Below are 11,617 nucleotides of genomic sequence, written 5' to 3'. Positions count from 1 at the left end.
TGGGAAACTGTTTAGCCCTCTAAATTCTGCAGGTGAATCTCATTGTCATCTGACAGTAAAACTGGCTGAGTGCAAGTCCACTGTGCTTGCTTCCTGCTTGTCTCTTCTCATGTGCATATTCATATTCACATTTTGAGAATCTCTATTCTTACACAATTTAAATGTATTGATATTTCTTGGACTAAAGAGGTTCTTTTCAATCTTCAGGCACTTTCCCACATTCATTTCTAGAAACATTTATTCTTTCTTTTGAAAAACATCTATTTGAAAAGCAGAATGACAGTGAAGCGGGGGAGAGGTATCTTCCATCTACTGGTTCACTCCCCAAATACCTGTGAGAGCCAGGCTTGGGCCACGCTGAAGCCAGAAGCGAGGAACTCTGCATGGGTCTCTCACGGTGGTGGCAGGGCTGAGACATCACTTGCTGGTTCCCAGTTTGTACATTAGCAGGAAGTGGGTTCAGAAGTTGAGGTGGGACTCAAACCAGGCACTCCGACATATGGAATGAGGACATCCCTCAGAGGTGCCTAACTTTGTGCATCACAATACCGACTCCTATTATATCTGTAAAATAACTTCCATTTTCAGTTGCTGGCTTTTCTAGTTAAAGGACACAATTATTCTTATGTTGGATCACCCTTGTCCTACATACTATTTTTCCCTAATTCTTGCAATTTCTTCATTTCCAGTTCTGCATTCATTGTGAATCATGCAATCTTCATTTCTGCAAGTTTTTTTTCTTCTTTTGGGATTTTTATTTTAATATGAGCCCATCAATCACATTTACTGTGATAAACTAGCAAATGCAGTTAAATTAGGGTTTCTCAACCTTGACATTATCAAAATTTTGGACATGAAAATCCTTGCCCTCCTGGTGGGGCTCTCTTATGTGCTGAAATATAGTTACGACTCATTGCTCTCAATGATTTATTGATGAGTTCATTTTTATTGATTTCTTTTCATTTGGTTTGTTTCCTTTTTTTTTCTTTTATGGTCTCTGATCACCTTTTAATTAATTAGATCACTATTCTAAATTTATACCATGAAAATGTTCTAGGGATTAAGATTTTTTTCTTAAGTTCTATTGTTTCTCCCAAAGTGATTATGTATCTGCTCTGTGGTGTTGGAATTTGCCTGGGTCCAGGTCCTGGTTTCACTCCGGATTCCAAACTCCTGTTAATGTAGACCCTGAGAGGCAGCGGTGATGGCTGAAGTAGTTGGGTTCCTGTCACCTGGACTGAGTTCTCAGCTCCTGGCTTGAGCACGGCCCAGCCCTTGCAGGCAGCTGGAGAGTGAGGCAGCTGGTTTGAAATCTCTTCATCTCTGACTCAGCCTCTCAAATAAATTAGAAAGAAAATTCAGTTCCCAATGCTCAATAGTCATTAGCCCAGGCAGGTGTCTCAGATGTCCGACATCTGAGTTTAGTTTGCATCCTGCCAAAGAAATGCCCTCGTGCAAACCCCTGCCACGTAACAAGCCCCAGCTTCTAGTTCTCCTTCCAGGGAACTATTTAGTTGTCTTATTGTTCTTACCAGCTTCCCTCATCGTTAATTCCACATGTAGACAAAGGAAAATCATAATTTTATAAGTCTGTATTTGCTGTAAGTGCAAAATGTAAAAGTCTGCATTTTGCTGTAAAAGATTGGTCATATACTTTCTTAATGGTTATGCAATGAAGTAATGCGGCTAATGACGACATATTGGAAAGAACCAATACTGACCACTGCTCTCATCACAGAAAGTTCTATTGGACAAGAGAAGAAGTGATAGAATTATGTGAGTGGTGCAGAAGCCTAAGTTTTTGCTATTACTTATGAAACATCAAGGAAGCAACTTTACCTCACTATGCTGTAATTTCCCGACTGGTTAAATGGCATAAAGCCTTTGCAGTATCATGGTAGGGATCAAATGCACTGAAGTCAGCTTATTTTCCTTGCTTTTTGATCATGTTCCCAGGACCTCAAGACTACATAACATACAACAGTCACTTGCAAGGATCCCTCTGAGGATGACTTGATAGGGACAGCCCTTTGGGAGTTTAATATTCATAGCCATGATTTGATATTATGCCAACAAACCTGTAAGTAGTTAAGAACAGCATATGTTCAAAAGCCAACAAGCTATCTGTAGATAGTTCTTATAGCTATGAAAAGGCATAAATTAACATAACTGGATAGGTTTTCATTAGCAAGTGGCCTTTGATACACTTCTAAGTTCTCCCAGGTTTTAAAATGAAAAGATCAAAGATCATATTTACTGCTTTTCATTGCTGTTTAATTTTAATGCCTAAACCTGCCTTTTGCAGGTTCAAAACAATAAGAACAAAACCGGTCATGCATTACATCTTTTACTATCTACATTGTTACTATGCTATCAAAAACATTGTACACTACAAAAGACATTGTTAAAAATTTTCATTCATTGCATAACCATTAAGAAAGTATATGACCAATCTTTTACAGCAAAATGCAGACTTTTACATTTTGCACTTACAGCAAATACAGACTTATAAAATTATGATTTTCCTTTGTCTACATGTGGAATTAACGATGAGGGAAGCTGGTAAGAACAATAAGACAACTAAATAGTACACTGGAAGGAGAACTAGAAGCTGGGGCTTGTTACGTGGCAGGGGTTTGCACGAGGGCATTTCTTTGGCAGGATGCAAACTAAACTCAGATGTCCGACATCTGAGACACCTGCCTGGGCTACTGGTTTGTATATAATTTTTCTTCTTATCCTTTAAAAAAGATTTATGTATTTATTTGAAAGGGTTACAGAGAGAGAGAGAAAGAGAGAGAAAGAGAGAGAAAGAGAGAGAGAGAAACGAACCTTCCATCTGCTGGTGTACTCACCGATGGCTGTAATGGCCAGGCTGAAGCCAGGAGCCAGGAGCTTCATCTGAGTCTCCCACATAGGTGCAGGGGCCCAAGCACTTGGGCCATGTTCTGCCAATTTTCCCAGGAACATTTGAAGGATCAGAAGTGGAGTAGCCAGGACATGAACTGACACCCATATGTGACGCTGGTGTCACAGGCAAAGGCTTAACTTGCCAAGGCTCCTAATTTTAATACTTTTACGGAACAACCTCCTACCACAGAAGTAGTTGTCTGATGAGTTTAGTGGAACTAGAAACATCTTGGGACAACACACACTCTCCCATTTTAGAAACATGCCTAAGACAGTAAGGCTACTGTCGTTGTAAAAAGAAAACTCTGTGTGAGGAATAAAACAGACTAAGCTGAGAAACACACAAAGATCTTGAACTTTATGAAACATAAGATTTTATTTAAATTTGTGTACAGATAAAAAAATTTGCCAAAATTTAAACAAATATGTATTTCAAATTTTTACCCATTGTAAAAATGAGGCATCATGGGGAAAAAAAAAAAACACATTCCCCTTGATTATTCCATCTTTCTACCATAGCTGGTAGATTCTAGGAGTGGGGAAGCTGGGGATGGTGTGCAGGAAAGGAGAGAAGACCCCACACTGAACACAATTATCTTCAGTGTTGTCTCATCTCAAAATTATAATCATGGAGATTTCCATAAGAATCCACATTCTTCAAATGTGACATTAGAATGAAAACTTCTATGCCAAAATCACAAATAAGGCTTCTGGCTTTTCTCTTAGCGTGAAGTAAACAGTCTATTCAGTATTAAGGCAAATGGCAACATGCATGCACCATATATTAAAGCAGACCCTTCATTGTAAAATATATTTTGGAAAATTTTTGATTTCTCAGACATGCGTTGGAATCAGAAACTCATAAAACCTACTGCACAGTGGACCAGGAATTTGCTTGAATGTCTCAGCTGCACCCTTCTGATAGCTAGTATGTAAGATGTAATTTCATTTGAGTTTTTTAGGGACTGTGTTTTCTTTTTTTAAATTATCATATAGGATTAAATGTCTACCAAAAATCTTCTCAATATCCAGGGTCTGATTCTCACATTCTGTGTATATGCACATTACTGGATTTTCACAATCTGTGTGTATGCACATTATTTGGCCACGCAGTTTAACCCCAAAGTTGGCAAAACACTGCCTACTGAGCAGACTTGCTGTGATAAAGAAGTATGAGCACACAGGACAGGATTCTTATGAACAGTGTAAGTAAAATCAGTTTCAGGCTACCTAAATATCTTATTCAAGAAAACACAGAGTTATACACTGATCCTTTTTCATTTCCTCTACCCCCTATTTTCCCTGCAAGAGATAACCATTTCCTTCACAGTGATGACAGAACTATCCCTTTTGATGCAAAAATGGCCTTCTTCCCTGGGGCCCGGACACAGGCATCACTTCTTGGCCACGCTGGCCACAGCCTTCTTGGCTGCATCCTCCAGGTCGACGGCCGAAGTGATGGGCAGCCCGCTGTTGTTGAGAATTCTCTGAGCCTCCTGGACGTTGGTTCCTAGAAGGAGGAACGATGGACGGTCACTGAAGGGAACTGGAGGTGGGGCGCTGAGATGTTTTGTACAGCTGAAGCCACACGGTACCCAGGTCTCACCAGACACCAACACGACTTAATTACAACACAGCCACAGCTTTCCATGACCCAGTCTGCCTGTTCCGGCAGAGCCAGACAGAAAATTATTTTTTTCTCTTATTTCCACTTCAATTACCCAGCATTATATAGATATTACCTGCTAATTTCTCAGTCATGTAAAAAACATGGGAAAGAATTTCCTTTAAGGTTCTGCACAAGGAAGGAAAACAATTACTCGATCAGCTAGTTCTTTAAATATTATTTATTTATAGGTAGACGGACAGATAAAGAGATCTCCCCTCCACTGGTTTACTCTCCAAAGGTGTGCAACATCTGGGGCTCGGCTAGGGCTGAAACTGGGAGGTGGAAACTCAATGCAGGTCTCTCCTGTGAGTGGCAGGAGACTCCAGTCTGCACTGCTGCCGCCCAGTGGCTTCTATCAGCAGGAAGCTGGAATCAGGAGCTCTGATAAGAGACATGGGCATCTGAACTGGTGTTTTAGCTGCTATGCCAAATGTCCAAAGCCAGTTTAATCGGTTTGAATGAGGAAAATCTTATGAACTGGATTTACTCTCTGAACGAACAGTCTCAGTATGGAATCCAAAGTAAAAGCCTTGTGGAAAGAGTATGCAGAATGTCAAATCAGGGTGTTAACATGGTATGAAATACTGGAGTGACACATGAAGATACAGGGGACTAACCTACCTATAGCTTTTCATCATCAGAAAAATGATTATTTTTTCACTGTAAAAAAACACATGTATTTATTTTTTTGAAAGTTCAGAGTTATACAGAGAAGGAAGGAGAGATCTCCCATACTCTGGTTCATTCCCCAGTTGGCTTCAACAGCCGTGGATAGGCTAGGCCAGAGGCAGGATCAGGAGCTTCATCTGGGTCTCTCACGTGGGTGGCAGGGCCCACAATGCTTGCTCAACCTTCTGCTGAATTCTTCAGGTCATTAGCATGGAAATGGGTTGGAAGCACAGTAGCTGGGACAAGAGACAGCACCCATACAGCGTGCCAAGTCGCAGACAGCAGCTTCACACATTATACCACAATGTCGGGGGGCTAATTTCAGTTTTTTTGAGAAACTTCCTTAAGGTTTTCCATAAGGACTCCATTATTTTACATTCCATTTAAGAGTGTGGAAGAGTTCTCCTTTCTCCATATTGCTATTAGCATTTGCAGTTTTTCTCTTCTTCATAATAGCTATTGCATTTTGAGATGAGATGTCCATGTGACCTGAATTTGCAGTTCCCTGATAATTAGCGAAGTTGAGCACTTTTAAAATATATTTGTTGACTCCCTGTATTTTGTGTTATTGGAATTATTTATTCAGATAATTTGACCATTTCCTAAAAAATTTTTTTAAAGAAAGATTTCTTAAACCAGTACCATATTTTGATTGGTTTTTTTTTTTTTTTTTTTTTTTTACAATTTATTTATTTTACTTGAAAGTCAGAGTTACACAGAGAGAGGAGAGGCAGAGAGAGAGACAGGTCTTCCATCTGCTGGTTCACTCCCCAGTTGGCCACAACGGCCGGAGCTGCGCAGATCCGAAGCCAGGAGCTTCCTCCAGCTCTCTCATGCAAGTGCAGGGGCCCAAGGACTTGGGCCATCTTCTACTGCTCTCCCAGGCCACAGCAGAGAGCTGGATCGGAAGTGGAGCAGCCAGGACTCGAACCAGTGCACATATGGGATGCTGGCACTGCAGGTAGTGGCCTTACCCACTATGCCTCTCAGATTTTGTCTTTGCAGAAAGCTGGAACCAGGACTCGGAGCAAGGGATCCCACCAAGGCACTATAATATCCGGCACAGTCATCCTAACAGGCATCTTAACCAGTGACCAAACGCCCACTCTGATTCAGAAAATCAGTTATACAAAGGTTTCAATCAGTGTTGTTGGTAAGAAAGATTATGTGACAACACTGATCTCAAGTTGGGGTCCAGTGAGAAAAGGTGATGAGAGCCAGGACTCGCAGGAGGGAAGTGAATATTCCTACTGACAGAAGCTGGAACATCTGCCGACTGCCTATGATAATCCACAGTCCGGTGGACTTACTGTGCCTGAAGCCCATACCTGAAGTCCTAAGATCTCTTGGAAGGCAGGGGACTGGGTCATGACCCTACCTGAGAGCAGAGATCCTGAGCCTCTGCCTGAGCCTGTCCCCAAATGCACACCTTAGACTCTGGCAGCGCTCAAGGTGTCCACCTCTGTTTCAGGGACTGCCTACCTAGCATGTGGCCTGCTCTTCTGTTCTTTCAGAGTGAACCGCCTTAAGCTTCTACTGAAAGCCTCATCTTACATCATTTCCTGTGCATTCATCTAGTGGGCAAGATGGAGCCTATTTATGAACCCCGTCCTTGACATACAGGCCTTGGAGAACTCGTCTCACCACAGAGAGTGCACACAGGAGCAGGTGCTTGGCCAGCAGGTGTCACACAGGAAGGCAAAGGCTGAGATTACACAGAGCAGGTGCACTGAGAAGGGGATGTGGCATCGATTCTCCTGGGGCCCTGCGGCCACCTGGCACTGTGTTTGCAGCTCACGGCTGACTCACCGCTATCTGACAAGGGATTCTAATGCAAGCCTGCCTGGAAAGCAACAACCTACAAGCTGGGGAAGTTGCCACCTAAACGCTCACCCTGTCTTCCTGCTGGGAAATCCTTGTGTAGTTTCAAGTGACTTACCTCCTCTGTGCCACAAAGTTTTTAGCTCCACGTACAGAATTATCATTCTCACTGTCTTCCTTAGGACAAATAGTTATTGATTGCTTATATATGTGTCAGGTAAGACACTAAATGAATTACATACAGAATGCAAAACCTCTAGGTCAGCTTTGCATAGGTTGCACCACCCCAATGTTACAGGTAAGGCAAGTGAGGCTGAGAGAGGTGGTGACTTCTCCATGGTCACACAAGTGATACGAGGGGGTTTTTGCAAAGTTAACAGAAAATGTGTACTATGAAAAAACTAGGCATGAATTTGAAACATTTTGTGCACCAAAATACTTCAAAGTGTCAGAGGTGGGACTTGGCCAACACTGGTAATTTTAGAACCCCGGAAGTCCTAAAGGTAGGCTAGTCGGCTTCCTATTTGGAAAATGAGAATAATATCACTGACAGCTTCCACTGTGAAGAGTGGCAAACGAAGTAATACCTGTGAAAGCATTTTGCCAGCAGTACAGTGTCTGGGGCACACCTGGCTGGCAGTCCAGTGAGGATTCGCACCCCACTTGGACAGTGTAGTGCTGGGAGTAGCTGCCTGGCCAGAAGCCATGTTCCAGGCCTGCTGTATGTAGGAAGGAGCATGTAACTGAGTCTTGGCCAATGGAATGTGAGTGGCTAGGAAACAAACGCCCATAAATCTTTTCATACTCCGTTTCCCCCATCTGCCTCCTGGAATGTTGCTGGCCAGGGCAATCCCAGAAGGGAAGACGGAGATGACTTCTCCAGCCTGGGTACCGGAACAACTGTGTGGAGCACAGCACCCTGTCTTAGCACCCTCTCAGATCTTATGTGAATGAGCAAGAGCCTTCCATCACCTTACGCCGCTGAAATTCCAGGATCTCTCTGCTTCGACTAGAGCTAACACAGTGCTTTGTAAAGAGATGTTGCAGCAGGTAGCTTCTGAAATGACACTCAAACGACCCATGGTGTTCACGCCCTTGTGTGTGGGCTGGATCCATCAGATGGCTTTGGTAAGGAGCTGAGGCCCCCAGTCTCCCCTGGCTTGCAGAAGTGCATCCTGTGAAGCACTGGAGTGACCTTGGAGGTGAACTGTTCCCCAGCCAGACCCTGAGAAGCCCCCAGCCCCAGTAGACGCCCTGGCTGCATCCTCATGAGAGACCCTGAGTGAGGGGACAGGGTCAGGAAACCATGAGACAGAAAAGGCCCCTTTTGTTTCGCTGCTCAGCGTTCGGTCAATTTGTTACCTACTGGTAGGTAACCCACACAGACCTAAACGTTTATGATTTCATGAATAACGGACTCGGTACGCATTTTGGTTCATTTTGTGAGGTTTCAGCCAAGGTCCCAGAGGCCGAAAAGTAGGACAGGGGATGGAACCATGGCAGGTGTTAGACACCGGGCTGAGGAATTGAGACATTAATCTGCATGCAGGGCTTTCGTAGAATTCATGACAGAGTGTGAAGCAAAAGCCCTGACTGACAGAGCAGCGACCTGGACTGGAGACCAGGGGATGAACCGAAGTTCCATGCATAAATGTCTGCCTCCCCCAACAGACAGCCACGGGCTCAGACTCTCTCCCCTACCGTCTGCCCAGCTGCCAGAGAAGACATCTAAGTTAGGATGGAGAGGCTCCCCTCCCTCTTTTCTCTTTGGCGCACCCTCCGATCTCAACACACAGCCCCCGGGACCTCTGACGGGGGCTGGGTGGTGCTCCGCAGCCCTCCTATCTCGCATCCTGCTCTTCCGGGGGTTTCAATTTCATCGCGCGTCCTCCCTTCTGACACCTGCTCCTTCACTTTCGCCCGAATCCCCAAGGTTACGGACGAAAAACCTCAGTGACAGCTTAGGTGGGTGGCTCTTTCTTGCAATCAAGTAGCCTAAATAATTCAGTTCCTTACTTAGTATTCTCCTTTAGCATGTGCTCCAGCACCAGTATTCCCAAGGAAAAACACCCTGAAGATTTGATTTGGCCACTCACGAGTACGCAGACACACTGGGTCTGTGGCTCTCGGTGTGCACATCACCCAGGGCTCTGCTGCCCTGACACCATGTACGCGCAGGCATCTGTTTAAATGACATGGCGGGGGGGGGGGGCTTCCTTCCTGCTACTTCCTAATGCCCCCACTGCAGCAAGGCTTATAAAATGAGGTCGCAGGGTACCTTGTACTTCCAAAGCCATATTGTGATCACACCCTAATGGGATGGTTCCCTGCTTCCTCTGCCAGGCTGGCTCACCGGGGCCTCTCACAGCATCACGGAAAGCCGAATAAATAAGGATACATTCACAGACCCAGAGAGTGCTGGAGGAGGAGACATGGGGGTGGTCCTTTTTGAAACCTTGCTGGCCCCACACCCCTAAGCAGCCCTTTTTTATACAGGGGTCGCATGGAAACCCCAACCGCCTGAAGTGAAAGAGCAGGGAGCTGTTTGTGAGCTCGTGCAGGGGTTTCTGGGCGCTCTGCTGCCAGTCTCTTCCTGGAAGAAGGGCCCTGAAGCAGCTGGCTGCGCTCCGGGTGCCCTTGAGCAACGACACCAAGCTGCTGCCACCACTCTCAGCCCGACAGCCCCATGTGGCCCAGGCCAGGGAGTGAGGATTTGCTCCAAGGTTAGCCCAGGGGGTGGGGCCAGGGAAGAAAGGCAGGGAGCAGCACCCAGAAAAGCCCACCCGCCCTTCTCTCCTCCCAGCTGCTCCTAGAACCCTGTCAAATGCCTAATTGCTTCCTGATTCCGGGATCCACTAAAGTTGAGTTTTAGTCATACTCGCTGTTCTACTTTTTTTATTTTTATTTTTTTATTTATTTTTTTGACAGGCAGAGTGGACAGTGAGAGAGAGAGACAGAGAGAAAGGTCTTCCTTTGCCGTTGGTTCACCCTCCAATGGCCGCTGCGGCTGGCGCACTGTGGCCGGCGCACCGCGCTGATCCGATGGCAGGAGCCAGGTGCTTCTCCTGGTCTCCCATGAGGTGCAGGGCCCAAGCACCTGGGCCATCCTCCACTGCACTCCCTGGCCACAGCAGAGAGCTGGCCTAGAAGAGGGGCAACCGGGACAGAATCCGGCGCCCCGACCGGGACTAGAACCTGGTGTGCCGGCGCCGCAAGGCGGAGGATTAGCCTAGTGAGCCGCGGCGCTGGCCGCTGTTCCAATTTTAATTACAGCCTTATTTATTAAGCACAGATCAGCAGGCTCAGAATCAAGCCAGTTTTGAAGGGATTCTCCATGCAAACATAAGGCTCAGCCATGGGAATAGGAGGGCTAGTAGTCATGTGAACATGTGCTGTGACCAGATGACAAAGTGTGCCACGGCAGGCAGGCAGGGGGCAGAGGGAGCAGCGGGGAGGGCAGGGAGGAAGAGAGAAAGACGGAACGAAAGCAGGAGACAGAGCAGCGGAGTAAGAGAGGAAGAGACCCAGAGGCAGAGGAGAGAAGAGTGAAGGAAGAAGAACAAGAACGCGCAGGGGGCAGTAGAGCCGAAGGCAGGCCTGAGGGAAGAAGAGGAGGGAAAGAAGAGGAGGGAAGAAGAGGAGAGAAAAAGGAAGGAAAGGAGAAAGGACTGAGCAGCACTGGGTGCAGAGGGAGGGAGATGAAGCCAGGACTACCCAGAGAGCAACAGGCCCACGGGAAGGGAAGGACGCAGAGGGAGTGAGGGACCAAGTGAGCTTGCCAAGCACCCTCCGCAGCAGCCACTGCTCGGCCCTGCTCCGTCCCCCTGCAGACGTGGACAGCATGCCCTGCTGGCCCCAGACCCCAGCCAGGCCTTCTGCTCCCACTCAGGGAGCTGATAGAAGGGGAAGGAAGACGAACAGGGAGGAGGGGTCGAAGGCTGAACCACAGACACTGGAACCAGGTCCCCGGAAACACCAGGGGGAGTATCAGGACCAGGCAGCTCAGGTTCCTTTCTTCTCCATTCAACAGGTAGCTGATGTGGAGGCCTCATCCCGCTCCCCAGCTTCACTTCTAACAGACACGATCGTAGTTGCTTGAAACTACTGTGTTCCAAAGACAGCGTTTACGGCCGTGCACACAACAACAAAGGAAGCTGATCTCTTTCCCAGGTTCAGTGGTGCTACTGACATGCTCCGATACTTATTAAATACTGCACCACTTTTTAATGAGGCTGCAGGACAACACCCTTAGTAAGCACCTGTTCAGACAAATGATCAACCCACGCCGCTCCAACTTCAGGCACTGCTGAGTATCTGCCTGTCGGGAGCCTCCTGGCTCCATGGCTGTCTACCCACCACAGGACTCAATGGCAAGAAAGAGAATCGGAGGGGCACGAGTTTAAAATGCAGTCTGGACTGCTAGAGGACTTTACCAAATAGTAACAATGATTATAAAAAAGACTTAAAAACCTCTCTATCACCTCAGCATGTTTTACCAGTGACTTCCTGCCACTGGGTGGAGGAAGAGAGCTGTAAACACACAGGCAA

At 46.2% G+C, this 11,617-nt stretch overlaps 1 protein-coding gene across 1 annotated transcript in view; it reads right to left on the bottom strand.

The window, feature by feature from the left end:
- Window positions 1-3,261: 3,261 nt before the first annotated feature.
- Window positions 3,262-11,617, bottom strand: part of SUCLG2 (succinate-CoA ligase GDP-forming subunit beta) — a 296,898-nt gene continuing 288,542 nt past the window's right edge. The window contains exon 11 of the mRNA XM_002713297.5: window positions 3,262-4,420. Coding sequence (XP_002713343.1) covers window positions 4,305-4,420 — 116 coding nt within the window. The 3' untranslated portion in view covers window positions 3,262-4,304. The remainder of the gene's footprint in view (window positions 4,421-11,617) is intronic.

The sequence above is a fragment of the Oryctolagus cuniculus genome, chromosome 10, assembly GCF_964237555.1.
Source record: "Oryctolagus cuniculus chromosome 10, mOryCun1.1, whole genome shotgun sequence".
NCBI classification, from domain to species: domain Eukaryota; kingdom Metazoa; phylum Chordata; class Mammalia; order Lagomorpha; family Leporidae; genus Oryctolagus; species Oryctolagus cuniculus.
The sequence above is the reverse complement of the archived record's forward strand: the minus strand, read 5'-3'. Positions and strand labels throughout refer to the sequence as shown.